A 27,702-nucleotide genomic window follows, 5' to 3' on the forward strand; every position below is an offset into this window, starting at 1 on the left:
TCACTTCACTCAAGGTTCCTATATTCAAAACACCATGCCAGGAGTGAATTTACATTAGTAAATGTAATAGACCAAATGTGGTAGGTTAGAAAGTTGTTCTCTGAAGTCAGACTGTCTACGTTCAAATCCCAGCACCACTACTTAGTAAAGTGATCTTTTTCAGACTGCTCAAACTCTCAGATTCTTTACAGTTAAAATAGGGCAGTTATCTACCTCATATGATTAAGTAACATATGCAAAACACCTGAAATAGATCAAATGTTTAAATAAACACTTGATTTACCCTCTTTTCCCCTTCCCTCTTGGGAATACATGGGTAGGGAGAATTTTTACTAGAGAAATCTGGGAAGCTCCTTGGTAAAAGGTGAGATTTGAGCTGGAATCTTGAAGAATGAATGGGGTTTATGTGGAGATGATGGAGGAACTGTGGGAGCAAAGGCACAGGAAGTAAAATACAGGAATCCATAGATTATAGTATAAAGTGTATATATTGGGAGGGAAGGTTGAAGTGGAATGGCCTTCAGAGAAGAGAGTTTATGGTAGAGCGAGCAAGGGCTGAAAGCATTCTCCTGATATTCTTTTGGAGTTAGAGACCAAGACTAAGAGTCAGCAGCAGAAGCAGGGCTGCTGGCACCAACCTGCAGCCTCAACAGCATGGGTCCCCAGGTCCCATCTTTTCTGCCACTGAAAGTGGAATTCCATAATGCAATGTAAAGGGGCTGCCATGGACAAGCAGCGAAGCTTTTCTGCAAAGAAGGCACTTCCCTATCAGTCAGCTCAAAAACAAACCTGGCTTAACCTGAGCTTAATTACAGTATGATGGTACAATACTTGCCTCCTTTGCACTGACAGGGTTGTGATCCCTCTGCCGCTGATAGTCTGGTTGCCTCCGGGTTCTGTTTCCTCTTCTGTACAGGAAGGAAACTGAATTGCTTGATACCTTTCTTCTTGAGATATGATAAATTCCCTACACCCGAGGCAGAAAGCTGTTTCCAGGTATCTGGCCAACCAGACCACAGTGCCAGTGGGTTTTGTTCCAGGTAGACACTAAATTAATCTCCACTCCCTGGGTTGGAGCTGGCTGCATATTTTTCACTTTCCTGAGGTCATCTCACTACTTCCCTTAAACTTGACTGTACTCCCATACACTATGGTTTGCCTGTTTCTCATTGCTGGGGTCTGTCTTTGGTGCAGAGGCAAGTACTGTGGTCCCTATGAGTCTGCAGTATCCCCCAAGACAACTGTAATAATAGGAGATAAAACAATACATTACTTGGGTTTTAAACACCTCCTATATAGAGATTTGAAATAAAGTAGCTAGACATGTTTAGTAAGTCAACAGTGTGACAGTATCATAAAGGACCAAAAATCATGACGTGTGAAGAATGGTTAAAGTAACTGAAGATATTTAATCTAGAGAAGAAAAGACTTGGGAAACACATGATAGCTATTTTTAAATATACTTAAAAGGGCAATCACAAGGGAAAATGACTAGATTTCCTAATACCCATGGTGAAATTATATAGAAGTATATTCTTTGACTTGATATAAAGGAAGATTTTTTAAAACATGACTGCCTAGGAGTGTTCAAGTAGGGTCAGACGACCAGTGATTGGGAAATCTCATAAGCAGGAGCAAGTAAGATCTGAGCCACTGTTCTACTGGCAGGGTGTTTGTGGTATTCCTCAGTTAAAGAAGTACTATAAGCAGCTTCGATCCAATAAATTACTGTCACCCCTCCTGGGTCTGTGTGTTGGTTACTCTAAAGAGGAAGTTGAGAAGGCAGCAATACTGGATCCTGGAATACAGTCACACAGGAGCCTTCATGTGGATACCCTTTGCAGTTCTCCAAACACCCACTCGCGTGTGGTCTCAAAAACACCCAGTACCTTTACTTAGCTTTACCCACTTCACAACATGCTCAATATGAGCAATTTGACTTCCAAGCCTAGGTCAGGCCTGAGTGTTACTCATGAGCCATAGTTTTAGGCTGAGGAGCCTTGAGAGTTTGTGGAGGGATAGCCCCCCTGCCCGCAGGGGGCTGTGATGACAGAAGTCTGTGGAAGGAGAGGTATCTAAGGAGTCCTGGCAAGGCAGGTCTAAAGGTCCAGGTCTGGCAGCATCACTATCCATGAAGCCCCCAGTTCCTATGGCTCTGTGCATGGGGGGACCGTTTGTTCCTGGCAGACTTCATTCCAAAGGCCCTGTGTGGACCACGACTAGGGACCGGGCAGAAGGCGATGGCTGGTTGGAGGGAAGCCAGGCCCTTTAATCGGGGAGGACGGCTGGAACATAGCACTGAAGTGGGCTCGACTTTCAAGCTGCATCCGGTGGCCCAGTGGTGAGGTGAGTCCACGGACAAAATGGATCCGAACCAGCCCGGACTGTCCCCCAGATACCAGCCATCCATAGGAGTCCAGGTTTGGGCTGAAGCGGACCTGGGAAGAGAAGATAAAATAAGAGACATGTTCACAGCTGGTGCTTTAGGGTTAGTCCTAGCTGTAAAGGGAGCGGAGGGAGTGGCGGGATGGGGTGACAACCTGAAAGGACAGGACCATGATGGAGTGAGAGAGGTAGGAAGGAGTTGGTCTGTCATGCTCTGGAAGATGAGGTTGCCAGAGCTGTCTTCCTTCCTTCCCTCTGCCACCTTTTCATCCCCCATGTCCCTGATCATGAGGTCCAGAGTTGGGAGGAAATGGGCATGAAAGTGGGTGAAGATAAGAGACAAGGTTTTTACCTTGTGAATCGCCTCCAGCTGCAGCCTGTCCAGGCAGAGCTGCGAATGCCCCTCTCCTTCTTGCATGCGCAGCATTGGCTCCCTGTGGAGCAGATCGTGGAAGGAACCCTGGGGAAGAGAAAGCCAGCAGCTTCTTAGTCTTGCATCTTTGCACTGTGGCTCCTTATAATGCCCTCCTGTACCAGGACTAGAGTTTTCTACTTTTTAAAAAAAATGCCACACCCATTCTCCTGGCCTCGATTTACCAAATCTGTATCCTGAAAGAGCAAGTAGTGATGGTTGACAGTTTCAGCATAAGTTCGAGCTTTGGGAGGGTTGGGGGCCTCAGATGAAGCAGAAGAATGGTCTCGACCTTCACGGCTGTCCTGATATGGCATCAGATCTGCTTTATATATAGGCTAGAAAGGAGACCATGAGATTAGGTCCTAGAATACTGGAGACAGAATAAAAGAGACAATTGATGGGGCGCCTGGGTGGCTCAGTCGGTTAAGCGTCCGACTCTTGATCTCAGCTCAGGTCTTGATCTCAGGGTCGTGAGTTCAAGCCCTGCGTTGGGCTCCACGCTGGGCGTGGAGCCTACTTTAAAAAAAAGAGAGAGAGAGAGAGAGAGAATTGGTTTTGGGCAGGAAAGACTTAAAGATGGAAGAAGGCAGTATGTTTAAACACATGCACAGATGCACTAGGGTTGGGAAGATTCTGTACAACTTTGTACTAAGACTTCCCAGGACAATAATAGGTCTGAGAGACCTCATCCATATTTGTATCTTACTACTTTGCAGTTCTAATTTAGGTCATGTGGATTAGGACCCAACAGATGGTACTACCATTAAATAGTCATATACGTACGAATCTTCGCTCTACAGGTCGCTTGACATTTATTGGGTTCAGTGCCATATCAGGCAATATGGCCGCAATGAGCTCCCCGGATATATCTCCTGCGGCTATTGTCCCAAGCCAGTCGGATCCTGAAAGACTCTAGTAAGAGACAGATTTCTTTCATTCATTCATGCACTCGTATTGTTTCAGTTCTGTGAACTGGAAACAACAGCACAGTCTGAAGCAGAAGACACACCCACAGAAACAAAAATGAGTTTATCAGGTGAGGGGCTGGGGTAACCGGGTGAAGGACATTAAGGAGGGCATGTGATGTAGTGAGCACTGGGTGTTATATAAGACTGATGAGTCACTGACCTCTACCTCTGAAACTAATAATACACTATATGCTAATTAACTGAACTTAAATTTTTTTAAAAGTTTATCATAACTTTTATCTCTTGATACAGTTACCATACATCTGTCTTCTTCTATCCAAAACTACTGCCTCTTCCTGATCTCCAGTAGCTGAGTAAAGGAATCGTTTTCTTGATACATGATACAGTTACCATACATCTGTCTTCTTCTATCCAAAACTACTGCCTCTTCCTGATCTCCAGTAGCTGAGTAAAGGAATCGTTTTCCTGTGAAAATGAAGAGAGGGGCTCACCCAGACAGTGCCTTTTCGAGGAGCAGTGAAATAGGCCTTGAAACCAAGGTAACCAGCATCAATATAATGAATCCCACAGAGTCCATAACTGTAAGAGGAAGACAAAATAAAACTTTCCTTTTTCCAAGATTGCATTCATTTCCCTTCCCTAATTCCTTCCAGAATTCAGATTACCTCAGTGAAACAACTCTCAACCCTCCTCTCCCCACAACAATCTGGCACACTTTGCACCCAACCCTTAGGGCCTGTCCCTAGAGCTCCTCCTATCTGCATCCTGCCGTACGAGGCATAGCAGTTGTCCTGAGCCACAGTGACACCATTGTAGGGGAGCAGCCAGGCCAGCTCTGTACTCAAGAAGCGCTTGATAGAGTTTATGGGCTCATAAGGTCGTCGAAGGTCCCAGAATTTGATTTTGCGGTCACTCCCCGCAGAGACAAGGAAATGACTGTGGAAAGAGGGGAGAAGAGAGAGAAGATAAAATCTGAGCAAGTCTGGGAGCACCAGCCTTCCCCGGCTTCACCTCCCACCCCACAGCTCTCCTGTCCTGTACCTGTTAGCTTTGCACCACTGAAGGGTACGCACAGCCTGGTCATGGGCTAGGAAACATTGGAAGGGGTAGAGCTTCAAGGAGCCGTCAGAGAGTCGTATCCGCTGCAGGGGTGAGTTAGTGGGAAGGTTCCAGAAAACCACCATGCCTGAGATAGGGAAAGAAGGTGTAGGTATTAAAGGCAAGTTCTCTCTTCTTTTGCTCTCAGGTCTTTGTCTGGGCTCCTAGGACCTCTGCCTTTTACCCTCAGATGTGACCCCCTTATGAAAGGATATAGGGATCATGGTTAGCCAGCCAACATTCTAAGGGCTTGTGGTTGACAGACAGACTAAGTACACCCAAGAGCCTCTATTCTCTACTAAATAGAAATAAAGGGATTTTTAAAAAAAGCATAAACCCTCTAGGGCAAAGGTTGATGAGCTACACAGCCCTTGGGCCAAATATAGCCTGCTGCCTGGTTTGGTAAATAAAGTCTGACTGGGAAAAGTCACACCCATTCGTTTTACCTAATGTATGGCTGCCTTCATTTCTCAATGCCAGAGTTGAGTAGTTCCAACAATGGTCAAACAGCCCACAAGCCATAAAATATTCACTATCTGGACCTTTAGAGAAACATCTGCCAACTCTGCTCTAAGACAAAGAGAACAGGCAAGGAGCCAAAAGCAACAAGATGTAGAGAAACAGGGGCGCCTGGGTGGCTCGGTGGGTTAAAGCCTCTGCCTTCGGTTTGGGTCATGGTCCCAGGGTCCTAGGATCGAGCCCCGCACAGGCTCTCTGCGCTGTGGGGAGCCTGCTTCCTCCTGCCTCTCTGCCCGCCTCTCTGCCTGCTTGTGATCTCTGTCAAATAAACAAAATATTAAAAAAAAAAATGTAGAGAAACAGAAAACAAATCAACAAACAGAAACTAACTCTGCCAACCCCAAACAAGCTGCCCCCTGACAAAGGCTGGCAGAGGAGAAGGGAGTCAACAGCATAACTCCAATAAAAATAAAAGACAAATTAAAGAACAGTAAGAATTTTTTAAAAGATTTTATTTATTTATTTGAGAGAGAGAGAGAGCATGAGTTGGGGGGAAAGGGAGCAGCAGACTCCCTGCTGAGCAGGGAGCCCTACATGGGGCTCGATCCCAGGACCCTGAGATCATGACATAGGGCAAGGCAAATGCTTAACCAACTGAGCCACTCAGGCACCCCAAGAATAAGAATTTAATAAACAATAGCTGGGGAAACTCTTTGTAGCTAAAAACTCAGGAATGTAGCACCCATGAACCTTTCTTGGAAAAGCGTATTGGCGGTGAACTCCAGCTGAGCCGGATCAGTCATAGAGCAACAAGGGAAGACCAAGAGGGGTGGACCGGTGGACATGCGTGATCATTTCAATGCAGAATTGTAACTCAGGGAATTAAGACAGCAAAACAACATCAAGAATGATGTACCCTGAAGACATAAGAATCACCACACCAAAAGAAGCACACGTAAAAGACAGAGAGGGACAGTCAGAGCATGACAGTGCTGATTTCCTGACCTCCTGACCATGGTGAGGTCTAACCATGAAATTGTCACCTGTGGAGTCCAACTACCAGAATGCTCTTTATCTATGATCCTTTTCTCTGCCCTTTTAAGCCTTAGAGTATCTTTAAGGAACGAACATCTCTGTGGTGAAGGAACATTTATGGGGAGCGTACCCCATCTCTCAGTTTGAACTCAGTCTTTTTCTTTAAAAAAATTAAAGTGTAATTAAATTTCATGTATTTTCATTAAAACAGCTTATGTAGGGGCGCCTGGCTGGCTCAGTTGGTGAGGCATACGACTTGACCGCGGGGTTGGGGCTTGATTACTTAAAATTAAAATCTTTAAAATAGTTTATATAGTATGATCCCCTCACTACAGAATTCTCTCTCTTGCCATCTGATTTTTTATCTTATACATGCAGAGAACTCCATGAAATGATGTTCATCTTTTTTTTTTAAAGATTTTACTTAAGAGAGAGTGCAAGTGAGAGAGAGCATGAGTTGGAGGGAGAGGAAGAAGCAGACTCCCCGCTGAGCAGGGAGCCCAATGTGGGGCTTGATCCCAGGACCTCCAGACCATGACTGAGCCGAAGGCAGACGCTTAACTGACTGAGCCACCCAGGCACCCCTGTTCATTTGTTCTTTTTCTTTTTTTTTTTTTAAGATTTTATTTATTTATTTGATAGAGACACAGCAAAAGAGGGAACACAAGCAGGGGGAGTGGGAGAGAGAGAAGCAAGCTTCCCACTGAGCAGGGAACCCGATGCGGGGCTCGATCCCAGGACCCTGGGATCATGACCTGAGCTGAAGGCAGATGTCCAACAACTGAGCCACCCAGGTGCCCCTGTTCATTTGTTCTTAATTATGTTTTTCTGGGTAGAAAAATTCTAGTGACTTTTTTCTTTCTTCTTTGTATTTTTTTACATTGCTTAAACATAATGTCCAGCATTAAACCAAAAAGGAAACCACCACCAAAAAACAAGCATGTATAAAGTTTAAAGAGCAACAGCCCCTTATGCTGTTTTGTTTTTTTACCATTGTAGTAGCCAGCAGCCAGGTGGTGGTGGGGCCGGGTGGGCATCCAGGCCAGGCTAAGGCACTGACCGCACTCAGAGGGGTCCGAAGCTTGCATAGACCCCACCTGGAGGGTTGCCACACATTGTACCTACAGGGACAGAAGAGCCGGGACCAGACTTAGGGATACTTACCATTTGCAACAAAGTCTCAAATCAGTGTTTAATCCCGTAGGGGGCAGAGGCAGAAGGAGACTCACTGTGGAACCAGAAAGGGAGGCTCAAGAAGGTGGAGCCTTGGCTAAGGTAGCAGGTTCCTCACTCACCTTATAGATGGCGGGCTTCATTGCATCTGCGAGGGAAGAAGAGCGGTAACTGATGCTCTGGGAACAGAGGACTGACGTCCTCCCCTGCCTTGCTCTGCGATCAGCACCCCTGATCTGAGAATGACCTTCCCTGACAGCCATCTCTCCAGCACATTGATCCATCTACCTCTACCTGCCCCCATCTTCCTCCCCCCTCTGTTGTGCGTGCCTATGTCCTTCCCCCATCAGAATGGCTAATTGCTCCACTCCCCTCTGTCCCCGCCCTCTCCCGCCTCTTCCAGAACTTTGCTCATTTGGTTATCTTTCCTTCCTCCCATTCTGAATGATCCACTTTCTCTCTCCCTACTGGGTCATTCTCATATTCAGATGTAAACATGCACTACAGTCTTCCAATTGAATGAAACAAACACACAAACCAAACCCCTCCTTTACCCCTGATTCACTTCAAGCACCGCCCTCCATCTATGAGTTCTTCACGGCCATTCTACTTGAAAGAATTGTCCATTCATCTGTCTTCACTTCCTCCCTGCCTATCCCTTCCTCAACCCGTTCCCCCACCAGACCACCAAATATGGGATTTCTCAGGGTTCAAGCCTGGGGCCTCCTCTCAAGCCTCTTCTCTAAATACTCAGTACAGCTGAAAAGCAAATTTGACAAAGAGGAGGTGCCTTTTGCTAACCCCTTTCTCTTCCTGCCCATCTTCAGCTCCACATTCTCTCCCTCTGTTCCCAACGAAGAGACCGGTGTTCATGTGTATGGGGCAGTGAGGACAGGAGAGGTCAAGTACAGGACTGGGGAAGGGGAAGAGTGCGGCAGGGGAGATCAGCCTTAGCAGCTCTTTACATAGCCCATCAGCTGTGGCAGCAGGAGGGGAGAGCCTGAGAACACAGAGCAGGGAAACGAGGGTGGGGGGGGGGAAGGGGGATGGGCTGGAAGAGCCCAGTGATTAGAAGGCAGGAGAGAGTACCCACTGCAGGCTGCTAGAGAGCGAGGCTGAGGACAAGAGGTGTGAAGTCAGAGTGGGTGGGGTGCTGAGTGAGGCTCTGTCCAGGGGCTAGGCCGGGAGGACTTTCAGGAGAGACCAGACAGGGCCTGCTCCAGTACCACGACCCCCTGCCTGCTGTGCTACTCACCTGGGGGCTGCTGAGCCAGGAGGGCCTCTGGGTGGGGGAGACTGAACAGCAGCACCTTCCCATCGGAGCAGGCAAGAGCCAAGAGGCCCAGCCTGGGCAGGAGAGGAGCCTAGAGGGGCAGACCAGATCTGTGCTGAGGCTTGCTGCTGTCAGGGCCTCTTAGAACACTTTTGAGGTTTTGGTCCCTGCAAATAACATGGATTTTCTGGGAAAACTCCATCCTCCGCTGTCAACTCTGGGAACTCATAGGGCCTCTCTGTTCTGCCTGAGTCCCAGGGTACCCTACAAGCAACAGGGACATACCTTCCGAGGGGTGCCTGGAAGTTCCCATGCTCCACTGGGGCAGAACTTGAGGTCCCAGATGCAGCCGTGGTCACAAGCAATCCCATAGACAAAGTGAGCCCTGTTGCCAGGACTGAGGAGAGAAAGCGTATGGGGAGAATGGGCAGGGAGAAGGGGCCTAGGGCCACCAGAGCCTGTGTTCCACCCCATCTCAACCCAATCCCCTGGCTCCCATGCCTAGCCCCAATCCAGGCCTACCAACTCCTCCCCAGCTCTCCTGGCCAGGTTCTCTCCTCCTCAACCACCCACCCATGGCAGCGTCCCAGCCCCACCTCACCAGCTTTCTTGCTGCAAGGTCCCAAGGCCCCAGACTTGGAGCAGCCCAGGACCCGAATGAAGCTGGCTCAGTGGGTGTGTCTCATTCATGTCAGGGCTGGAGAAAAGGGCCACATACTGCGAAGCTGCCGCCCCCTCTGGCACTGGACACCAGTCCAGAGCCCAGAGGGGTCCCCCTGTGAAGAAGGACACATCCCAGCGCTCTGGGTGCGCCGTGATCGAGCTAAATCTAGAGAAAAGTCAAAGATGGGATGAAGAAAGGAATTAACAAAAGGCAACGAGGACTTCAGTAGGTGAGTGGGTAAATTAACATCCCAACAATGGAATATATTTGGCACTAAAAAGAAACAAGCTGGGCGCCTGGGTGGCTCAGTGGGTTAATCTGCTGCCTTCCGCTCAGGTCATGATCTTAGGGTCCTGGGATCGAGTCCCGCATCGGGCTCTCTGCTCAGCAGCAAGCCTGCTTCCCTCTCTCTCTCTCTGCCTGCCTCTGTCTACTTGTGATCTCTCTATGTCAAATAAATATACAAAATCTTAAAAAAAAAAAAAAAAAAGAAACAAGCTATCAAACCATGGAAAGGCGTGGAGGAACCTTAAGTGCATATCACTAAGTGAAAGCAGCCCACCTGAAGAGGCTACACACTGCATGATCCCAACTATGGGGCATTCTGGAAAAGGCAAAACTATAGACACATCAGAAGATCCATGATAGTGACAGGTCAGAGGGGAGGGCAGGAGGAGTGGTTAGAGCACAGAGGATTTTTAGGGCCGTGAAACTGCTCTGTGTAACACCGTAACGATGGGGACAGGTCATTACACATCTGTCCAAACCCACAGAAAGTACACCACCTACAGCAACCCCTAATGTAACCCAGCGACTCCAAGCGGTGACGGGTCAGTGCAAGCTCATCAGCTGTAACACATGTGCCCTCTAGTGGGGGAGGCTGGTAGGGGGGGGGCGGCTGTGCATGAACAGGGGGGATGGGGGACAGGGACACGGGAGATCTCTGCACCGTCCTCTCAGTTTTGCTGTGAATCTAAAACTGCTCGGAAAAAATTAAGTCTTTAAAAAAAAAGAAAAGGTAATGAGGACAGAATGGGAGCTCCAGCTGGCGCCAGTATGAACTGACTTAGGCAAGGGCCAGAGTCTCAAGAATGGTCTACAGATGAGAACAGTGCTTGGCCACCATCTGTACTTTCCTCCTTTCCTTCCAAAGCCCTTCCAGCTCTAGTTCCCCTTCAAAGATGACAGGCTGTGCATTCTGGTTTACCACAGTGGTCTCCCCAGGGCCGGTCTGTCTGGGTCTCTCTGCATAGATGTGACCTGTAAACTGGCCCTCCATCCCCCTTGCTCCCCTCAGTCTGGCCAGCAGTGACGAGCACTGCAGATCAGGGCGGGCTGACCAGATCCAGCCAGATTCAACTCCTCCCTCAGAACCCCCTGGAATAGCATCAGGGGGAAAACAGGGCGAATCTGTCATCCCTCTCCATATTCCTTTCTCCTGCTTCTATCTCCTAGAATCAGAGAGACACGCAATCTTTACCTGTTTATTCGGTAGAGTGTGCCGTCCTCCGGAAGTCCTTCACGCTGGACAGAAAACAGTGGAGACTTCTCCTCCTGGGGCAGGTAGGGAGCTGCCTCACTGGGGTGGGGAGGGAACAGCGTGAGTTTGGAAGCTTCACCCACCCCAGGATTCCCTGCCACCCTCCTGTCTCCCGGGGTGCCACCCCCTCCCAGCTTCAGAATGTCTCTTTAACTTACAGCTCAGATAACAAGTGCCACTTCCAGGCCAGCGGAATCCATTCTGCAAACTCCCAGTACGAATGCTTCTGTTCTCGGCTGGAGGAACAGAAGCAGCATCAGTGGAGGAGGAGAGAAATTCTAGAGCAGCGCTGTCCAGTAAACCTTTCTACAGTGATGGAAGTAATCTATCATCTGTGCTCACAGAGACACCAGCCACTAGCTGCGAGTAGCTACCGGGCACTTGAAAGGTGGCTAGTGCAACTGAGAAACTGGACCTTTAATTTTAATTACGTGTAGATCACATTTAAATAGCCACGCACAGCTAGTGGCTGCTACATTGGACAGCACCGCTCTGGAGCTCTTTGCCTTTGGAGCAGTGCCTTTTAGTTACGAATGGCTTCAGCGTCCTGCCCTGTGAGTGCCTTCCCTCTTTCCCTCGGCCCCACTTCTAGACGCCTCCACCACCCTCTCATCCCCAGCCCCCGTCAAGTCTCACAGGTTTTTGGTGAGATGGAGGCACTTCCAAACAGGGGCCATGATGTGATTTGGTAAGCCATTGGGAGCCATTCCCCGGCAGTGTGGCTTCTGCTTCTGAGAAGCAAATGGGAAAAAAGGAGAATTTTATAGATTAGAGAAAGTCCCCAGATGGCAGCTTTTCCAGCTTTTACTTTTCTTGGCACTGCTTCCTCTCTAGCCTGACTTATCAGTAACTTAAAAGACTGATGTCTCCGCCACTACGGTGACTTCTCCACCTTCTGCTCCCGCTCCTCCATCAAAACTGCAAAGCCTGTTACGTATTTTCTGTTCACCCTCCTCGGCGTCTCCATGGCATGTGGTTCAGAGACTCCCATTTGCTTCCTGAAACCCCTGCCCCATGGGATAGCGTCTCCTTAGTCTTCCTGCCTCTCCGATATTCCCCCACAGGCACTCCCCTCCTCCAACAGGTTTGTGTGATGGAGGTATTTCCCAGAGTCTGCCTTCTCAGCCCTCTATACGTGTACTCTGGGGACTCTCATCCCATGCCCTCGGCTTTGACCACCATCATTAGGCCTGACATCTTAGTAAATGTAAACTTTACCCAGTTCAGCTTTTCTACATTCTAGACTTTTACAGCATGGTGCCAACCCATGTTATAGAGCCTAAGGCAAAAGGAAATCAGTAAATACAGTTCCTGTCTTTATTTAAAACTTTGATATTTTGTTCATCATAAATTTGTTGCATTACTTTTTAAAAGATTTTATTTATATAAATATACTATAAAAATAAAGTACATGAGGGGCACCTGGGTGGCTCAGTGGGTTAAGCCTCTGCCTTCGGCTCAGGTCATAATCCCGGGGTCCTGGGATCAAGCCCCGCATCGGGCTCTCTGCTCGGCAGGGAGCCTGCTTCCCCCCTCTCTCTCTGCCTGCCTCTCTGCCTACTTGTGATCGCTGTCTGTTAAATAAATAGAATCTTAAAAAAATAAAAAATATATAAAGTGCATTAGACAAAGAACATGAGTGGAGGGAGGGGAAAAGGGAAACGGAGAAGCAGATTCCCCACTGAGCAGTGAGCCCAACAAGGGCTCGATCCTAAGACCCAGGATCATGACCCAAGCCCAAGGCAGATGCTTAACTAACTGAGCTACCCAGGGGCCCTGCATTACTTGTATTTGTTAAAATTATTTAACAAATTGTTTTGTAAAAATTTGTTGTATCAAAATATTTATCTTGATTTCTGAGGGGTTGGGTGCTCCCTTAAATGTTGTACTTGAAACAAGGAAGGCACTGGTCTCGTGCACATGACTGGCAACCAGACATCTCCAGTAGGACGGCTCATGGCACACATGCACCTCCAACTCAGTGTGTCAGAAAATGAGCCCATCACCTCCCCTGCTCACCCTCACTCTTCCCCCGCTCCCACCATTCCTCTGTCCCAAAGTCTGGCACTTAAGAGCTCCATCTAGACTAGGAACTCCTACTCCTTCCTTTGCAGAAACTGCCAAGTGCTGCTAATACTCTTAAATGTCTCTTGCACTATCCCCCACCTTTGCTTGCGTTGCAGCCTGATCCAGGCGCTATCACTACGTGGATAACCGAAGCTGTCTTCTGATGTCCGCTGCGGGCTGACCTACCGTCCTAACTGATCACGTTATTTTTCTGCTTAAAAACTTCTGATGCTCAGAGTTTCTGTGATGATGAAAACGTTTTGGCAATGGTAACAGTGATGGCCACACAACACCAGGAATGGGCTAATGCCACTCAGTTGTACTTTTTTTTGGGTGGGGGGAGCCGTGGGAGGGGGAAGAGAATCTCAAGCAGGCTCCGCGCCTGGCACAGAGCCTGACGTGGGCTCTAGCTCACGACCTTGAGATCATGACCTGAGCCCAAATCAGGAGTTGGATGCTTAACGGACTGAGCCACCCAGATGCCCCAAAAATAATTTACATGTTTAAGTGGCAAATTTTATGTTATGTATATTTTACCACAATTCAACAAACACACAAACACCCGTGTTAGCTCCTACGAGTCTCTGTCCTTCCATTCTCTCGACTTCGATCCCCTCGCCGCCTCCCCCCTGCCCCCAGCCTTCTGCTGGTCCTGCAGGGCACTGCTATACCCCTGGGAACTTGCTAAGAGCTCTCAACAGCTCTGCCTGCTCTGACGCCCTGTCCCAGGAATTCCCGGGAAAAGCAATCTCTCCAATTTGCCTTTTAAGACCGACCCCTGCCCTGTTCACTGCTCTGTGAAGCCCCAGCAGTTCGCTGCCTTCTTGACACACCAGAAGCCTCTGGTTCCCTCCCGGTGAAGCCCTCCTCACACGGTGGACTCCGCCAGGCAGGAGGCTGTCTTAGTCACATGTGTCCCCTACTGCTGTGCAGGTGCCCGTATCTGAAGGGGTGACCTCATGCGCTTGCCCCCCAGCCCCTGCCCACTCAACTGTTCCTCCTGTACTTATTCTGGCCATCAGTTACTAGGCCAAAGCTTTCCACTGGGGCACCCTGCAGACCTTCCGAACAGTCCCCGTCTCCCCATTCACTTCTTGTTTATTCAGCTTACCCCTGACGTGGATCCTCGCGGGGTGCTTTGAGGCACCACAGGCTCGGGTTCAGAGGAGCTCTCGCTTGGGGCCTCGCTCTCCTCCCCGTCTTCAGCCTCAACCTGGAGAACAAAGTCTTCGTCCCGTGCAGTGTCGTCCTCTTGCTCTCCACCTTGACAGGCTGCCTGCTGCCGGTTTTTCTTCGGTTTGGCGGGGCTGCTCACCTTGGGGCTCTCAGGACAGGACACTGGGGCAGGCAGGGCCGTTGAGAGCTCTTCGGCCAATTCCTGAAGGTACAGAAGTGCCCTGCGGGACAGGGCAGGGTCAGAGCCATACTCACACTTAATTGAGAGCCCACTTTTCCAGACACTTGGCTGTTTATCTCAGTGGACCTGCCCAGTGACCCTGGGAAGCAGCTATTTGTTTGCCCTCCCCCCTTTGATAAAGAACCAGAAATCTAGGGAAGTTAAGGGACTTGGCCAAGAGAGGATTCAGATCACGTATGTGGAATCTGAATCCAGGTCTGGCAACTCCAAGTCCAAGGCACTTGCACTCTACTGCAGTCAGAGATCAGTGAGAGCCCAGAGAAGAATGGAAGGGCACAGAGACTGATAGATCCTGGGCGGGGAAAATTACAACGAAGGCCTGGAGGAAACTGGAAAAACTGACAGGATACAAGGCAGGGAAAGCCGTCTCCTAGACAAACTCAGCAACAGATCAAAAATTGTTGTGGTAAGAGTTAGAAGATGGCTCAAGTCCCCAGAACCCAGATGCTACCCCCACTTACCTGACAACTCGTCACGGCCTCTCAGCTCTCCAACACCTGCCCCCACCAACCCTTCACCCCGACCGCCCTCCACCCAAGCTGTGCCCCACAATCCTTACACTTGGGCAGCCCTTCGGCGGGGTCGTTCCCCAGGAGGGGTCTCAAAGTCCTCAGGGGGCCTCTTTGGAGGTGGAGACTCTGGCTGATCTAGGTCTTTGGACAACTTCAGCAGTAGCAGCTCTGCCTTGGACCTTCGACCTCGTTTCTTAGGCATGGGGGTGGATAGAGGGTTGGATTGATCTAAGAGACCAGGAACCAGAGGGGCTGATGGAGGATTAGGCTGTTGGGGCCTTTTGGGGCCTTTCCGTGTGCTACCACCTCTCTTCCGGCCAGGCTTTGAGGCCCTAGGCTTTGAGACCTTTGACATCTCTGAAGAAAGATCTGTAGAGAAGAATACGGGTCTGTGAGATGGGACCAGAGCTCAAACCTCTTTGGAATAGATTACACCATACCCAGGTTGGTAGGATCCTGTGAGCTCGCCCTGCTCTCTTTCATCTTAAGCTAAGCACGGGGAGATAAAAAGAGGAAAGGACAAGGTACATACCTTGCTGTTCAAGTCTGGAGAGGCTTTCTTGCTCTGCAGGGAGCCTCCTCTCACCAAGAGAGTCCTCAAATCCAGGCAAAGACATCTCTCTGGAAGCCTCAGCACTAGTTGTTTCGGAAGAGGCCTTGACATCAAGCTGATTTAGCACCTCTTGTCCAGGAGAGTCTACCACAGTCATGCTCCCCACGGGGCCGGCCTCCCCCAGGGCAACACAGCCGACCCCGCAGGTATCCATCAGCACCCCCTACAATGGCTGCCCCTGCAGAGACATACACATGAGTAGAAGGCAAAAGCTATTTGCACTGGCTCAGATTTTCCTCCTTTCCTGTCTTTTCTCCTCCCACCCCACCCACTATCTACCCCCCAGCCAGAAACCCTAGCTCCCTGATCACTCATTCACTTAACAATTACTAAGCATCTTCTATCCGTTCTAGGAACTGGTCAATATGACAATAAGCAAGACAAACAAGGTCCCTGCCCTCATGGAACTTACATACCAATGGAGCGAGCACTGAACAGACAGTAAGAAAGCTACCATTTGGGGCGCCTGGGTGGCTCAGTGGGTCAAAGCCTCTGCCTTCAGCTCAGGTCATGATCTCAGGGTCCTGGGATTGAGTCCCGTATCAGGCTCCCTGCTCGGCAGGGAGCCTGCTTCCTGCCTTCTCTCTCTGCCTGCCTCTCTGCCTAACTTGTGATCTGTCAAATAAACAAATAAAATCTTAAAAAAAAAAAAAGCTACCATTTATTTATTAAATGCTTACTATGCGCCAAGCACTGTATTTTTTAAGCCAGTTTATTTATTTTTAAAAGACTTAATTTATTTATTTGACAGAGGGAGAGACAGTAAGAGAGGGAACACAAGCAGGGGGAGTGGGAGAGGGAGAAGCAGGCTTCCTGCTGAGCAGGGAGCCCGATGTGGGGCTCGATCCCAGGACACTGGGATCATGACCTGAGCCGAAGGCAGGCACTTAAACAACTGAGCTACCCAGGCGCCCCTTTTTTCACCCAGTTTAATTTAAGCTCTTAAGTTTTTTCATAAGGATAATGCAGTGAATGAACAATTGTTCAACTTCTTTCCCTAAAACCCAATGAAATGAATCACCTCCTTCCCCTTAAAAAATAAAAACAAAAGAGTGAAAAAATCTTTCTAAACTTCCTAAACCTCCTAGGAACAGACTACAAAGAATAACTACCAAGGGCTGTCTGGCTGATGGACACGAGGGAGGGTATGTGTTGCAGTGAGCTCTGTGTGTTGTGTAAGACTGATGAATCACAGACCTGTACCCCTGAAACAAATAATACATTATATGGTAATAATAAATAAATAAGTAAAAGAATAGCTGCTGATAAATACATAAAATTTAGATCAAATTGAAGGAGGATGCCTAGAGCTAACATCTACCTCTGTGAATACTAGTCAAGAAATAGATTTATTTAATAGTAAGTAAAAGTTCTTTAGTCCCCTGCCACTAATCTTTTACCTGAAGAGGGGAAACAGATGGCTATGAGATAATTAAGGAACATCCTACCACATTAAGAGATCTTTCCCACACTGAAGTATGGATTAAAAAACTGTCAAAAAGGGCACAGAGAGAGAAAGAGAAGACTCACACGTGCACCAGAGCAGGGGAGGGGCAGAAGGTGAGGGAGAGTCTCAAGCAGACTCCTGCTGAGCGCAGAGCCTGGTCCCACGACCCTGAGCTCGTGACCTCAGCCAAAACCATGAGTCATCACTTAATTGACTGAGTCACCCAAGCGCCCCTCTTCATTTTTTTTTCCAAACCCAGAAAATCACTTGTGCAATCATGGCAAAACTAAACTGACAAGAGACAAACAAAACACTGAGCACCAAACCAAAAGGCTGAGCAACACAGAACTGTAAGGGCCCAGTTTTTGGCCAGAATAATCTGCGTATGACAAAGAAGGAGAAATAGCTCAAATTCCAGGAGGGAAACCCCCATGGGTCTGTATGCCTTAAAGGATGTTTAAAAGAGGGGTGCCTGGGTGGCTCAGTCATTGAACGTCTGCCTTTGGCTCAGGTCATGATCCCAGGGTCCTGGGATTGAGCGTGGCATCAGGATTCCCTGCTCAGCAGGAAGCCTGTTTCTCCTTCTCCCACTTCCCCTGCTTGTGTTCCCTCTCTCGCCATGTCTCTTCCTGGCAGATAAATAAACAAAATCTTAAAAAAAAAAAAAAAAAAAAAAAGGATGCTTAATAGAACCAAAAGCAGTGTACTACATTGCTTCCAAAATGCCTAGCAGGCCACTGGAACCATAAGGAGTTGTTTTAAAAGCTACAGAGTAAGAAACTGAAAACAAAAGAAACACAAAGAAAAGAAAAAATGTACAAGATGACTTAAGATATGACTATAACAATAACCAAAGATCAATTCATCCATTAAAAAAAAGGATAAAGGTTTGGATTTGGATTGATTTAAAAGCCAAACTATATGCTTTGAAAGAGATATCTAAAACAAAGGAACTCAAAGAGCTGGAAATCAAAAGGTATAAAAATATAGGGCAAATGTAGGCACAAAGAAAACAGGAGTTTTGTTGATAATAGCGAAGTTGAATTCAGGGGAAAAAGTATTAAAAGGGACAAAAAGGGAACACTTTATAATAAATAAAATTTCAACTTGTATAAAAGATAAGTGTCGTGAACTGTCAGACATCAAATCATTGACATATGATTTGACGTGTCAAATTCATTGACATATCATCAAAACAAAGCAAAATCTTCAGGAAATACAAGAACTACTTCTTTTAACCCCTGACAGATCAAGTAGATAAGGACAGAGAAGACATGAATGAAATGGTTATCTGACCTCTCTACTGGTCAAGTTCAGCTGCACAGAACAGAATCCTCCAGCCAGTTCAGCTGAAAGGGATTTATTGGAGGGTATTACATGGTTCACATCAGTGGTTCCGTGGTCTGGGCAACATCAGCACCGCTGTCCCAGACCTCCTGAATCAGAAACTCTGGGATGGGGCCAGCACTTTGTATCTTCACAAAGCCCTGCAGATTCTTTGGATGCACATGCAAGCTTGAGAACCACCTGCATGCAGGATCACTGGGAGGACTGGGGCGGGGGGGGGGGGGGTGTACAGTTTAGGAACAAGTGCTTGTCAAAATGGGAAGTCGCCTGGCAGCTGCCGGTTCAAGAACCACAGGACCTCCCCGATGCCACAATGAGGAGGCAGCACCTGTGAATCAAGAAGCCCCTGCCACAGCTGATGGCTCCATGAACTGCCCCTGCACTGATCAGAAAGTGACCCGACTCCACAGGGAAAACCTTTCTCTGGCTCCCAGGTCCAGAATCATACCCTTGCCACAATCTGAACCAGAAAAATGTATGGTCTCCTGGCCTGCCTCTCCCCTCTCTAAACTCGGGTCCAAATTTGAGTTCTTCAAGAACATATGTGATTGGCGAGACCTAAATCATATTCAGAATCTTGGATGGAAAAAAATTCCAGGAATTGAAATTTCCAGCTTTCCAGGCTCTCCAGTAGAGGCTTCTCCTTCTCTCATATCCCACTGACCCCACGGTAGAAAGTGGGATCAGTGTCTTGTCAGTTCCTCTCCGATGCCACTGGTAGACTAGCAGTCCTCCCTATCCTGTAAAAACTGTTCCTTTGAAGCTCCTAACATTCAGCTAAACCACTGCTACTCACTCGCTGTAATATACTGGACCTTGTTGTCTCAAAAAACCTTTTAACCTCCTAAATCACAAAGCCATCCCACTATCTGATCACAACCTTCCGTTATTATAGCTAGACTGCTCAACTGCTATCGCTGTCTATTCTTCAACCGTATCAAGCCGCCGTCATTGATCTCTCCAATTTCCTGTGTTGGCCACATCCTATCCAGCTTAGATTCCTTTATTTTAATCAGATTTTTGCCAATAGTACAAACTTCCTTTCTTGTCTTTTTGTTCCACAGGACTGGCAAAATTTAAGCTCTGGATGAACCAATCATCCTTTTACTCTATGTGTGTATCTAAGCTGCTAGTGGGCTAGCAATCACATTTTCTCTCTTGTCAGCCCCCACGTTACCTCTCCCCCAACATCTGGTTCTCAGCAGATGATTTTACCTCTGATTTCTGAAACAAAACCCAAAGCCATTATGTGCAACATACTTCGATGTCTGATCAAGTAGTCCAACACGACCTGCATCTGAACGCCTCATCTACTCTCTAAGCCAAACTTCCACTTGTGTTCTGGCTCTATTCCCCCACTCCCTAAGGACACTGGAATTGGTTAGCCTTTTTTTTTTTTAAACTGGTTGTTTCCCAACTGCATTTAAATGTCTCTAATTCTCGGGCGCCTGGGTGGCTCAGTTGGTTGGACGACTGCCTTTGGCTCAGGTCATGATCCTGGAGCCCCGGGATCGTGTCCCGCATCCGGCTCCCAGCTCCACAGGGAGTCTGTGCTTCTCCCTCTGACCTTCTCCCCTCTCATGCTCTCTCTCACTGTCTCACTCTCAAATAAATGGAATTTAAATAAATAAGTAAATAAAAATAAATGTCTCTAATTCTCATCTTAACACACATACAACAATCCTTTAACCCATCATCTTCCCCCACCGCATCCCATAGTCAAACTTTTAAAGAGTTGTCTGCCCTTGATGTTTTATTTACCCTGCTTCATTTTGACTAGGATATTGCCCTCCAACTCATCACTGAGGCTAAAGTCATCAATAATTGCCGGGTCAACTAATACAATGGACACTTCTCAGTCTCATTTAACCTGATCTCTCAGCAGCACAGACGCTACTGACTGCAACTTTCTTGGAACATTCTCTTGAGAGGCAGTTCAAGTGAAGTAAAGTTTCAGATTTTTATAAATTTTCCTCAATCTTTTACAGCTGTCTCACTCACACCTATTCAGCAGCCTCTTTCTTTCTTTGCAAATGTACCTCTTTTTTCTTTCTGAAGCATTTAACTTAGTTTGCTTTCTTTTTTTTTTTTTAAGATTTTATTTATTTATTTGACAGACAGAGATCACAAGTAGGCAGAGAGGCAGGCAGAGAGAGAGAGAGGAGGAAGCAGGCTCCCTGCTGAGCAGAGAGCCCGATGCGGGGCTCGATCCCAGGACCCTGGGATCATGACCTGAGCCGAAGGCAGAGGCTTTAACTCACTGAGCCACCCAGGCGCACCCTGCTTTCTTTTTTAGAATTGTTTTTATAAAACTTTTAGTTGACACAAAATACCTGTAAATACACGTAGGATATAAAGAATAACAATGACGTACCAATTTATCTGCCATGTTTCAACCACTTTTTTTTTTTTTTTAGGATTTTATTTATTTATTTGACAGAGAGAGAGATGGGGAGAGAGGGAACACAAGCAGGGGGAGTGTGAGAGGGAGGAGCAAGCTTCTTGCTGAGCAGGGAGCCTGATGCGGGGCTCCATCCCAAGAGTCTGGGATCATGACCTGAGCCAAAGGCAGACACCCAACGACTGAGCCACCCAGGTGCCCCTCAACCTAGTTTTAATAGCAATAACTCTTTCATACTCAAATTTCTTTAAAATTCAAACATATATCACAATTATAAAAATATGATAACAAATTAACTGACATTAAAAAATGTTGAGAACCATCACAATGATTCTTGGCAAGCATTCAACTCAGTCAGTGGGAATAGAATGACCAGGCCTATAGGAGAAAAGCCTATATATAGGCTTCAAGGATACAGTGTGCCATGGGCATCGGTCCCTATACTCTACAGAGGAATGTCAGTTAACATAGAACTAGTTAAATAGGTTATCACTTAAGAGAATTTCTAGGTATGCCTTAAATATTTTCCATATCAGTATGCGCGTGCACGCACACGCGCACACACACACACACACACACACATCATTCTTCTGGAGAACATTATCCAGTGTTTCACAGAATTATAGTTGTACTCATTTTACCACACCCTTGCCAATCTTTAATTTTTGCCAATCTAATGCATGAAAGAATTCTTCCCTATTGTATTTATTTGCATTGTCCTGATAATGATTGAAGTTAGCAACTTCTTTTTCTTTTTTAAATTTTTTATTTATTTCTTATTTTTTATAAACATATAATGTATTTTTAGCCCCAGGGGTACAGGTCTGTGAATCACCAGGTTTACACACTTCACAGCACTCATCATAGCACATACCCTTGCCAATGTCCATAACCCCCCTTCCCCTCTCCCAAACCCCCCTTCCCCCAGCAACCCTCAATTGCTTTGTGAGATTAAGAGTCACTTACAGTTTGTTGGATATACAGATATCCAATGAGATACCTATATACACACACACACATATGTGTATATGTATGTATAGACATCCATGCATACATACACATATATACACGCATATATATACATATATGTATATGCTCCCCCTGCTTGTGCTTGCTCGCTCTAACAAATCTTAAAAAAAATAAAAAAGCTACATTTAAGATTCAAACTAGAGAAAGTATTAGAAGAAAATAAAATAGGATATGTTTATATTGGCAGGGTAGGAAATAGCCTTTTTAAGACAATAACATGGATACACACACACACACACAAACATATTTTTAAAGATTTGAGGGAGAGCACATGCGCACACAAGCACGAGGAAGAGAGGGAGAGAGAATAGCAAAGCAGACTTCTCACCCAGTAAGGAGCCCTACACCGGGTTTAATCTCACGACATTCAGATCAGGAACTGAGCTGAAACCAAAAGTCAGTCACTTAACTGACTGTACCACCCCCAGGCACCTGGAATATGTCACAAAGAAATAAAATCTTTTTTAAAATAATTTTTTTAAAAGATTTTATCTGTTTGTGTGAGAGAGAGCACGCGCGTAGGTGTAAGCAGGAGGAGCAGCAGGCAGAGAAGCAGGCTCCCAGCTGTGCAAGGAACCCAATGTGGGACCAGATTGGGATCATGACCTGAGCCAAAGGCAGATGCTTAACGACTGAGCCACCCAGGGACACACTTTTTTTTTTTTTTAATTTTTTTAAATTTTATTTCTTTGTCAGAGAGAAAGAGAGAGGAGAGAGGACACCTATATTTTTTTTATGAATTGCCTATACATATAATTTGTCCATACCTCTACAGGACGAATCAATCTTTTATTGATCTGTGGAGTTGTTATTTATGTTGCAAATACTTTGTTTCTGCTTTTTAAAGATTTTTTATTTTGGGGAGAGGGGGAGAGAGAGAATTGCAAGCTGACTCTTCACTGAGCTTGGAGTCATACCTGGGGCTCCATCCATACCCTGAGACCATTACCTGAGCTGAAATCAAGAGTCAGGCGCTGAACTGACTGAGCCACCCAGGCGCCCCTCTTTGTTTCTTCTTTTAAAAAAAACTTTTATAATGTTTCTTGTTAAACTGAAGTTATATTTTTCTGAGTTAAATTTCTCAGTCTTTTCCTTTATGAGTTGTTTTGTGTCTTAAAAAGGCCATTTCCGGGGTGCCTGGGTGGCTCAGTGGTTTAAGGCTCTGCCTTCGGCTCAGGTCATGATCTCGGGGTCCTGGGATCAAGCCCCGCATGGGGCTCTCTGCTCAGTGAGGAGCCTGTTTCTCCCTCTCTCTCTGCCTACTTGTGACCTCTCTCTGTCAAATAAATAAATAAAATATTTGAAAAAAAAAAAAGCCATTTCCTACCCTGCCAATATAAACATATCCTATTTTATTTTTTTCTAATACTTTCTCTAGTTTGAATCTTAAATGCAGCTTTTTTTTTTTTTTTTTAAGATTTATTCGTTAGAGAGAGCGAGCAAGCACAAGCAGGGGGAGCAGCAAGCAGAGGGAGAAACAGGCTCCCCACTGAGCAGGGAGCCCAACATGGGACTCGATTCCAGGATTCTGGGATTATGACCTGAGCCAAAGGCAGACGCTAAACTGACTGAGCCACCCAGGTGCCAAATAAATGTAGCTCTTCAGTCCATGTGGAATTCTCTTATGATAAGAAACATGGGTATTTACTTATTTCATATCTATTTCACTTGAAAGTTTCATAAGAATCTTGCCCGATTCACTACTGAATACAGAACCTGGTACATGGTAAGCGCATTAAACTTTGTTGATTTAATGACTAACTCCTCAAGCTGCAAAAAAAATTCCTTTAAGGATTCACTCCTGTAGAAGGTAGCAGCAGGATATGGTGGTTAATTTCCATTTATGATTTCACAACACGTTCTAAACACAAGTAAAGGAAGGGATGTTTAATTGGTGCTAGTTTATAGAAGTTTACATTTGCACCTCAACTGTTTGGAATACTGCCTCAAGGGTGCCAGGATTTCCCCAGTCAAGGAAAATAACGAGTTAACACGGTTCCTGAAGTATGGAATTACTTTAAACACATTTGTTTAATACACTGTTTCCCAAAGTGTTCCGATGGCGCAGCTGGTGGTATGCAAGACGATTTTAGATACAAAAATGTACGACTTTAACTGTGTTTACTTTAACTTGTATGAAAAACTACCCCGTGGGGGCGCCTGGGTAGCCCAGCCTGTAAGCCTCCCACTCTTGATTTCTGTTCAGGTCGTGATCTCGGGGTCGTGAGACCGAGCTCTGGAATCCGGCTCCCCGCCGGGCTGGCAGCCAGTTTAAGATTCTCTTCCCCGGCGCCCCTCCCCCCCACGCCCCTCCGCCCGCGCGCTCGCTCTCAAAAAAACACAAAAAACTCCATAGTCCTTGAAACCCACGGTTTCATATGTCTTGCTCAGATTGAGACTAAAGCACTTCAACTTGAAAAACAATTTAAAGAAAACTGTTAAGAAAATAATAGTATATTAGATAAGAAGGGACGGCAAAAAGTAACCAAGGAAGAGGAATGGCTGAAGTTTAATATGCCGCTAGATCGAAGAGGCTTCGCCAAACACACTACACGTCTCTAACAAAGTGAGTTACCACGGGTGGGGCCGAAGTCGCCTCCTCCGCCTTCCCCAGCAGACAGCCTACGTGCCGCGGGATAAAAGCACCAGAAGGGAAACGTAACTGGCCCTTGGCTGCGCCAATGGGGTTGGAGCGCGCCGGGCACAACCCCGGGGTTAGAAGAGCCTCATGGAGGAAGAGGCTGGGACACAGCACGGTGAGACTCATCCGCTACCACTCTAGGAGTGATCGCCTGCCTTTCTTCAGTCATGGGTGTGGGGACAGCCTCCACCACTAGCCTGCGCTGAGAGCGAGCCCTGAGCTTCCTGAGGCTCAGAACTACTATAGCTTCGCTGAGTCCGACGGATGCAATGTAAGCAGCGCCGCGGCCGGGACACAGGCTACCGCACCGCGTCGGGGAAGAAGGCAAGAGCCGTGATTAGCAGGGCTGAGGGATGTCCGGTTGCAATACAGAAAAGGAGGTGGGGTGTGTGTGAGTTTCTGTAGCAGCGCGGGGGCTGGAGGTCGCGATACTATGCAGAGAAGAACAGCGGAGTCGGGAGTTGGTTCCCAATATCTTAGTGCTATGGGAAAAGGAGGAGGAGGAGTAATCGTGGGGCCCCCGCACACCCCGTTGCGGTACACTTACCCTCACCAAAGTCCTTCCGGAAGTCCAAGTTCGAAGATGGCGCCGCCTGTCTGGTCGCGGTTTTATGACGAAATCTAGTAGCTACTCTTTATTGACCCCTCCCCCCACCCCCGGACTCCAATGCACAAGGTAAACACGTGAGCTTGGTGGGGAGTTTATACCCGAAGACGTTTTCTCAGACTATGTATTCCATAATGCAGTGCGGCGACAATCCCGCGCCCTTTCGGAGCGGGCGAGGCTCCCGGGCTTAAGCCGCGCGGGGGACGCTGCGTGGCCTTCTGGGAATTGCAGTGTCAAGAAAGGAAGATTGACGCCTGCGCGATGAGGGTCGTCGCGCCCCGCGGGTTCTCACGGGCCTTGTACGCGAGCCTCGAGCGTACTGCGCGCCCAGGCCTCGCCGCGGCTCTCGAGCGCTTGAAGGCTGCCTAACGGTCAAGACTACCCGCTGTGAGGCAGGCAGGGCCAGGCTGGAGGGAGAGTAACCACCCCGGCGCCGTCCGAGCTGAGGACACAGACAGAGAGGAAGCTTTGGCAGGCTGCTGGAGAATCCAGCCCTGGGCAGCCGCTCATGAAGACAGGGATGGGCGCTACAAAAACACAAAAGAGTGCTAGGGAAAGGACACGGAAGGGAAACCAGTAGAAAAACCTTGGCGTGGGGACGCTACTCTGTAATGAGCCTCAGGCTTGGCCCTTGCCCTTGGCTGGGCATAGGCCCTTCCCCATTCCCTCCTTGGGAGATGGGATGCGGGCGAACAAAGAACAAAGAAAGAACGTAACAAATTTCTGCCCTTTCCGAGAGATTTAAAGCCATATAAACTTTACAGGTCTCAGCATATTAACTAGTAGAGCTCAGGATGTATAAATAGGGACAAGAAGGGGTGGAGTAAACCAGTCTTTTGTTCCCAAAGAATTTCACCTATTAAATTCCCTTGGTCACACAAAACATTTGAGAAAAACGTGGGAGGAACTAGCTAAGACTTAAAAGCGGGAGTAAAGGGACTCCCACCCCAACTCTCTTAGAGGCCTAAAGGCAAAAGTAACGCTGTGCTGTGACATAGGACCAACTTTGTGAGAACTCAAAATTCGGTGCAGATAAGGCTGCAGTTCCCCTAATATGTACTATCTTAAATGCTTGTCTGATGGACAGCTCTCAGCTTCAAACACTTCTGTAATGATGAAATGTCTCCACTTCTGCTGCCTCAAGATTAGGCTATCTTTGACTTAACTGCAAAATCTTTTATAGTAATTATATTCATTTTTGGAATAAGATACTCACATGGCTCAAAATTGAAACACAGGGTATAAAGTGAAGACTCCCTTCCACCTGTCTCCACATCCACACAATCAGTTCCTTGTTAGAGATCCAAGATATTTTATATATTTATACACATAAGCAAATGCATGTATTTACCCTTTTAATTCAAACCCACTACACATACTGTCCTGCATCTGACTTCTTTTAACTGAGTGTACCTTGGAAATTGTTCTGTTTCGGTACATAAAAACCTTCCTCCCATTCTTTATTATGACTGCTTAGTAATGATATAAATGTAATACATAGTTGACCACGGGGTTAGAAGTGCTTACCCCTATACAGTGGGAAATCTGCTATGTTAACTTTTTCTCACCCCAAACTACTAAATAGCCTGCTGTTGACTAGAAGTCTGTAAACTGTCAACACATGCTTTGTATGTCAATATGTATTACATACTGTATTCTTACAATAAGCTAGAGAAAGGAAAATGTTAAGAAAATGATAAGAAAATACATTGACAGTAGTGTATTGTAACAACAACAAAAAAAAGTATATAAGTGGACCCGCACAGTTAAAACCTATGTTGTTCAACAGTCAACTATAATCTGAATTAGTCCCTTGTTCTTAATGGATATTTAGGTGGTTTCCAGTCCTTTGCAATGATAAACAATGCTGCTATAAATAACTTTGTTACCTCAAGCATGTGCAGCTTATATGGGCAGGTAACATAAATTCCTAGAGGCAGAATTGCTGGACCAACGTTTTGGTGCATTTGTAATTTTGATTGACAGGCAATCTTTCAAATGGTCTGTTTCCCTACCTCTAATCTCTATCAGTTACCTTTCTAAAATATAGAGCTGACCCTGTGGATCCTCTGCTTAATTTTAATGACTGAGTAATATGCTCAATACATAAAAAACCCATGAATTGATAATCCTTTTTTTTTTTTTAAAAGAGAAAGCTTACTAATCCACAACTACTCATTGTATGCCGCAGGAAGTAAGTAGTGATCAATTCTTGGAAACTAGCAAATAAAAGGAAACCTTTATCCTGTCTTTCCAGTATGAACTCCAATTCAGAATAAGCAGAAGGAATTCTTTTTAGAAGATTACCAGCTAGTAAATATGGAAAGAATCAGAGAATAAGGGGCACCTGGATGGCTGAGTGGGTTAAGGCCTCTGCCTTCAGCTCAGGTCATGGTCTCAGGGTCCTGGGATTGAGCCCCACATCGAGCTCTCTGCTCAGCGGGGAGCCTGCTTCCCTTCCTCTGTCTGCCTGCCTCTCTGCCTACTTGTGATCTCTGTCAAATGGATAAAACCTTTAAAAAAAAAAAAAAAAGAATCAGAGAATAAGGAGGAAAAATCATTTTGCATCCTCTAATGAAATAATTCAGGCAATAACCATCAGTGGTTATAAAACCACCAAATGAAAACTTGGTGAGAAACTTCAAAACTT

The 27,702-nt window shown here is 46.7% G+C and overlaps 1 protein-coding gene across 1 annotated transcript; it reads right to left on the minus strand.

The window, feature by feature from the left end:
- Nucleotides 1-44: 44 nt before the first annotated feature.
- Nucleotides 45-26,958, minus strand: GTF3C2 (general transcription factor IIIC subunit 2). Its single transcript, XM_045978885.1, has 19 exons — nt 24,993-26,958; nt 15,500-15,758; nt 15,015-15,336; nt 14,150-14,435; nt 11,608-11,702; nt 11,130-11,207; nt 10,912-11,010; nt 9,369-9,596; nt 9,053-9,164; nt 8,750-8,858; nt 7,617-7,642; nt 7,313-7,442; nt 4,771-4,915; nt 4,504-4,665; nt 4,221-4,308; nt 3,584-3,712; nt 2,983-3,135; nt 2,738-2,845; nt 45-2,438 (listed from the first exon to the last, which is right to left on the minus strand). The coding sequence occupies exons 2-19, from the start codon at nt 15,732-15,734 to the stop codon at nt 2,220-2,222; spliced, it is 2,724 nt and encodes a 907-aa protein (XP_045834841.1). The 5' UTR covers nt 15,735-15,758; nt 24,993-26,958; the 3' UTR covers nt 45-2,219.
- Between the last annotated feature and the right edge of the window lie 744 nt (nt 26,959-27,702).

Source organism: Meles meles, chromosome 15 (genome assembly GCF_922984935.1).
Source record: "Meles meles chromosome 15, mMelMel3.1 paternal haplotype, whole genome shotgun sequence".
Classification (NCBI taxonomy): Eukaryota; Metazoa; Chordata; class Mammalia; order Carnivora; family Mustelidae; genus Meles; species Meles meles.

Excerpts from the sequence above, each read along its gene's own strand:
- GTF3C2 (XM_045978885.1), bottom strand. The coding sequence starts at position 15,734 with ATGGATACCTGCGGGGTCGGCTGTGTTGCCCTGGGGGAGGCCGGCCCC. Across the intron at positions 3,713-4,220 it reads CTCGAAAAGGCACTGTCTGG|AGTCTTTCAGGATCCGACTG; the intron begins GTGAGCCCCTCT and ends GTCTCTTACTAG. Across the intron at positions 2,439-2,737 it reads AGCTGGAGGCGATTCACAAG|GTCCGCTTCAGCCCAAACCT; the intron begins GTAAAAACCTTG and ends TTCTCTTCCCAG.